The sequence below is a fragment of the Bombina bombina genome, chromosome 6 (assembly GCF_027579735.1).
Source record: "Bombina bombina isolate aBomBom1 chromosome 6, aBomBom1.pri, whole genome shotgun sequence".
In the NCBI taxonomy this organism is placed as follows: Eukaryota; Metazoa; Chordata; class Amphibia; order Anura; family Bombinatoridae; genus Bombina; species Bombina bombina.
In genome coordinates this window covers 1,057,169,427-1,057,175,198 of record NC_069504.1, presented here as the reverse complement: position 1 = coordinate 1,057,175,198, position 5,772 = coordinate 1,057,169,427, and the positions used below count along the sequence as shown (strand labels likewise).

General features: G+C 39.8%; 1 protein-coding gene across 1 annotated transcript; it reads left to right on the top strand.

Moving 5' to 3' along the window:
* Window positions 1–2,960: 2,960 nt before the first annotated feature.
* TMEM121B (transmembrane protein 121B) lies at window positions 2,961–4,209 on the top strand. Its single transcript, XM_053716236.1, has one exon. It carries the CDS (start codon window positions 3,166–3,168, stop codon window positions 4,162–4,164), a length of 999 nt encoding a protein of 332 aa, XP_053572211.1. The 5' UTR covers window positions 2,961–3,165; the 3' UTR covers window positions 4,165–4,209.
* The last annotated feature ends 1,563 nt before the right edge of the window (window positions 4,210–5,772 follow it).

Sequence of the window (5,772 nt, the reverse complement as noted above, 5' to 3'; positions counted from 1 at the left end):
TACCAATCCATTTACAATACCTAGGTTTCAAAATGGCGCTTTAAACACAAAGTTATTGGTTTAAGTATTTTGAACATGCAGTGCAGAAAATAGTGGGCAGGATAACGTGACATCATCGGCGAATAAAAGATATAACTTTTAGAACGTTATGAAACTTCGTTTTGGAGAAAATATAGGTCAGTAGGTTTTAATTAATGTTTATTAAATTTAATATGTTAGTTGTTTAGCTTAAAAATTATAACAGAAAGTAATCCTTTAAGTGGGAGAACTTGCACAATTGGTGGCTGACTAAATACTTTTTTTCCCCACTGTATCTCCAAATCAGTAACAAATTAATTCCACTTGCCTAATAGCTGCCCTCATCTAACTCCACACTAACACCATTCCCACCTTTGCAGTCCCCACCTCCTATTTCTCACCCTCCTACCCATCTGGATTGTAAGTTCCCACGGGAACAGGGCCCTCAATTCCCCCTGTATTTGTTTTTTAAACTTTGTCTGTTGTCTTTTATATTGTATTGTACTGTACTTTTTTCTTTGTACCCATGGACAGCGATGCAGAATCTGTTGGTGCTTTATAAATAAATAATAATAATAATAATAATAATAACCCAGTTTTCCTCATTATGCGGGCCCTATAATGATGGTCTACCCAGGTAGAACCATCATGGTGGCCAGCATGCGCAGTTGTATTCGTCGTCTCATGCTTGCGCAATTTGGATCCCCTCTGTTCTGTATTGAGGCGTATCAGCAACCAAGCTGCGAACACAGACGGAATGTGGTTGTGACATCACTGTCAGGGGGAGTGGCACACCAGACTGCAGACGTTGCTGAGGGAGCGGATGGAGGAGCAGTAGCAGAAACTATTGATACTAGGTAAGTATTAAAAACACCCCTAGGCTAACTATCAAGGAATATAAATGCAATTTTGATTGTGGTGCTTCAACTGTGCACAAGCTCATTTGGATTAACAAAGATGTCCGTCAGGAAGGTTGATAAGTGCACATGCGTTTGCCTATTTTCATTATTGCGCATGCAATTTTTGGCACTGTATACCTAATGAATATTATAATTAGAATACTCCTACCCTGTCATGATTGGATGAAGCACAGTGCAAGCTTTCTGCAATAATCAGCCTCTTTTATGGGCGGCCATTGCTGCTGGTTAAAGGGATACTAAACCCATATTTTTTCTTTAATGGTTCAGATAAAGCAAGTACTTTTAAGTAACTTTCTAATTTACTCCTATTATCAATTTTTCTTCGTTCTCTTGCTATCTTTATTAAAAAAGCAGGAATATAAAGCTTAGGCGCCGGGCCATTTTAGGTTGAGCACCCTGGATAGCGCTTATTGGTGGCTGACATTTAGCCACCAATAAGCAAGAGTAACCCAGGTTCTGAAACAAAAATGGGCTGGCTCCTAAGCTTTAGATTCCTGCTTTTTTTTTTAAAGATAACAAGAGAACAAAGAAAAATTGATGATAGGATAAATGAGAAAGTTGCTTAAAATTGTATGCTCTGTCTGAATCATTAAAGAAAAAAAATTGGGTTTAGTATCCCTTTAATGGAGAATTTAATATAAGAAATTAAATTATTTTGAAACTTATTTTTTTATTAAAAGTAAGTGAACTTATAATACTTTTTCTATTTCTTTTCATACTACATATATTTTTGGTATAGATTTTTCAAAGATTGATAACCCTTTAAAGGGTAGGTTTTCCTTAATACCTCTATGATTCTCTGTATTCTGAAGATCTGTAAATGTTGTTGCTCTTGTTTGTGTGTTGGTTTTATGTGATGGTATACCTCTGTGCATGTATTTGTGTTGGAGATGTCTATATCTGTAGGGCATGGCACAAAAAATATCTGTATTGGTTTTGCTTCTATGGAGTTATAATGTAGGGGGTGATATAGTGGAGTGTGCCTAAAGTTTATATTCTGGAATCCCAACAGCATATCTTGGGCCAGCCCTATATTTAGTTAGTCACATGATATAACACCTCAGAACTGTTAACACATTCTTGTCTAAAATGCAGTAATATCTTATTTGCGTGTGTGACTGTGTTCTGTGCACATCTGTATATTTCTGTATATCAGTGTTGGATGTGATCCAGTTGTGCCTAGCACCATTTCAACATCTGTCTCACATCTCCTCCCTCCTTCGCGACATCACCCCTCCTCTTCCCTCTGTGGGGGGCGGTGCTCGGAGCTGATTCAGTCACAGACAAGCTTAGGACATACAGCTCTACACCCACCGGTGCTCCGTAGGTTGAGGAGCCTCAATACCCTACAAAAAGGGGATAGCAACCACTTCTTGAGAGGACTCGCTCTTACCCAGTGGACAGCACATCCCTAATCCGGAGCAAGTGCATTTTCATCCGGCAACCTATGCATCCACCCCCGGTGTCACGCCTCCTTACCTTGTCACACTCTACCGTAGCGACCAAATCGCTTCATTACAATCTCTGTGCAACCTGCAAGTGTCCTGCTGGTTCTCACGTCTCCTCTGCCAGGTCACTGTCATCCTTTCTCGGTGTAACGCCTGCTCATCTCGGTACTGATCAACCTGCCGGTGTCACGCCTCCTCAGCACTTTCCCCATCTCTTCACGCCTCCTCAATTCAGTCTGCTTGTTTATCACACCCAGAATGGACCTTGTAGATAATTCACAGATGTATTAATGTACACAAACTGGATCTTGTGCATTTTATTTTACACCAGCCCAGGTCAGTGCCACCTCATACCCCCTGTTCCTTAAATTAACTTGATATCGTTTTCCAGTGTCCTAAACCTTGATACACCCTTCCTTGCCCTTGTAGTCTTATTCCAAAGCTTATCTCCATATGTACTTCCCAAATACCTCGACATTCCTTACCTCTTGTCTTTGCTTCCATTTCCTCAGTTGTTAATTTCTTACTGTCTGTCTATTTTTTATAACAGCTATTTCCGTTGTCACAATTCTTCACACCCTAAATGCTAGTTACCCAATCATTTACAGGTGTGTCCTCCCCTGGCTTTAGTCACCTGACCCTCAACAGCTCCCCTGGCTTCATACACTATTCCCCCTCAATCTTTGTACCTCAACTCCAGCACACTGCCCCCTCCACTCTCCCCCCTTCCCGTGGCCCCCTCCTGTCCCCCCTCCCCAGGCTCATCTTCCACCCTGGGGATGACAGCTGGGGAGTTCCCTCATGGGGGCCCTGGGAGGATGCAACGAGGGACCCAGGGTTGTGTACTTCATGGCTGCTACAAGGTCCTTTCTGTGTTGCTTCTGTTGGCTCAGGGAGCACTTCTTGACCTTTACCTCATAGCTGGTACTGACCTTTATTGGTGCTCTTGGATAGCCACAGATCTAGTGGTGGTAGCTGGCTGGGGCATTTTCTACTACAAAAACAGCAAAGGGCAAAGGACAAACCATGGGCCTCTCAATCCCGCTGGGTATGGTCAGGTGTACCACCACAAAAAGGGACAATTTGCTTATAGCCATCTGGCTTGGCTTATTTACTCCATAGCCTTCACCCCTAAAGTGGCTCTCATTCTGTGCACCCCAATAGTGGATCAGATTGATGCTGGGGTTCCCCTTGGAAGAATGGGATTAAGGCTTACAGTATCTCTCTCCGTCCCCCTTCTCTGGGTATTGGTCCGTTCACTAAGTACTGATCCTAGAGGGTGGCTCCACCAGAGGGCTACTGGCTGTTTTCTGGCCTCATGCCTAGATCTACTTGACAGCTATGCACTTTTGGATCTTATGCTGGAGGGGAGGCTGCCAATGACCCCTCTTATCCGATATTCTCTCCTGGCTGTATATTTTGTGACCCTAGCATCACCAGTGTTATGGTTGTCTGAGCTGGATGCTGGAGCCCCAGCTGGTTGTTGCCGTCTATTTTTTCGCCTACTTTTAGGGACTCTGGTGGATGGTCCACTACTGGCTCTTCGTTGCTATCTGATGTTGGGTTCAGTTGGGCAGCTTGTGTCTGTATTCATCCTGAAGAATGTCTTCTTCCTAATATGCCGTTGGTTGGAGGTGCTGGAGCTCTGCTGTCTCTTAAGGGCACCTGGACCCGAACATGGAGATCGACCGCCAGGTCAGTTTAGTCACTGCGTCTCCGAGAACGACATGGGTCCTCATGCATATGTGAATACATTGGCTGTGACTTCACAGAACTGAACTATTGTCTGATTTGTGTCCCATTCATTGGGTGCATTGACACCTTGATACCGGTAAAAAATGTTTTAAGGACTAACTGGACAGTTAATTCTTCTTTACTTTAAAATTATAAAGTGTTTTCAAACTGAACCACAAAACCTAAAACTTTGCCGAAATAATTAATTTTTCATATATTTTCTTGCATTATTCTTTGAGAGAAAAAGATTGGTTGTATCTGTAACAAGTGATACATTTTAGTTGGCCAAAAAGTAATTATAGATGGGAAACCGCTTCAAGACTACATCTTATTGATTTAATTCAAACCTTTTTTTTTCTCATTTCTTTTTTTTTATTGAGTTTACAAGCATATTTAATTTATAAGATGATATCAACAATTAACAAATATTTTCAGTGCTGCCAACCACTTGCATTTCTTAAATTTAATCTTTTCTACAAGGGACTTTAACAACAAAATGCTATACCTCACCATGCAGAATGTTTCAGTAGTTTGAGAAACCAGGTTTTGAGGAACCCTTGTTTCAACCAAGGTAAAATACCAGAGAAATTGATAGAAGACAGCGTATTGGGCCAGGTGCATGGAATTATACCTCCCATTCTCATGGAACTCTCAAAATACAAACTGAACTACACAGAGAAAAAGTTGAACAACATAGTAAGAAGGTTTACAAATGTACTGTTTTTAAACTTATTTTTCAAATCACTGGTAAAAAAATGTGAAAACATGTTTGATTGAACATGGCATAGATTTATTGAGAAAGAATTTAAATGGGGAAATAAGCAACTACATCTCACATTGTAGGAATTTGAGCAGTATAAGGTTCCTAAAGGTCATTGAATTCTAATGAAGTGTTTACTTGAACACAAAGTGTTTGGGTTGTATGCTTGAGAATTATTCAAGAGTTGCTTTGTTGTCAGGAGATGTAATTTGTGGCCATCTTAATCAGAGTGCAATAATCTACACTACCACCAGAAACATTTTCAGAGCTAAACACCTTCATTTGTAAAATAGATGAATTAGAAAATATTTTGTGTATATATATATATATATATATATATATATATATATATATATATATATATATATATATATATCTTATCCAAAATGATTATGTTTCTGTGGGCAAGAAAAAAAATCTACTTTATCGTCATGGTGATGATTAAGCATTATCAGGTACAACAAAGCTTGACAAATTTTAAACAAACAAACGCACATGGAAGTTAAAATTTAACTTTTATAATTTATACAGAGCATGCAATAAAAAAACAAAACTACTTTTACTTCCATTATCGAATTTGCTTTGTTCAATTGAAATCCTTTGTTGAAGAACATAGCTAAGTAGGCTCAGAATTTTGCATGTGTATAAAACAATACATTGTCACAGACACTGCTGCCATATAGTGCTCAACACACGTGCACGTTCCTGAGCATATCTAGATGTGCTATTCAGCAAAGGCTATGGAAAGAACACACTAAATTTGACAAGAGATGTAAATTGGAAAGTGTTTTAAATTTGCATGCTATATATATGAATAGCAGAAGTAGAATTTTGACATTTATGGCCCTTTAAGAAACAGAAAGTTGAGGCTTCACCTCTAGCAGTCATTGCT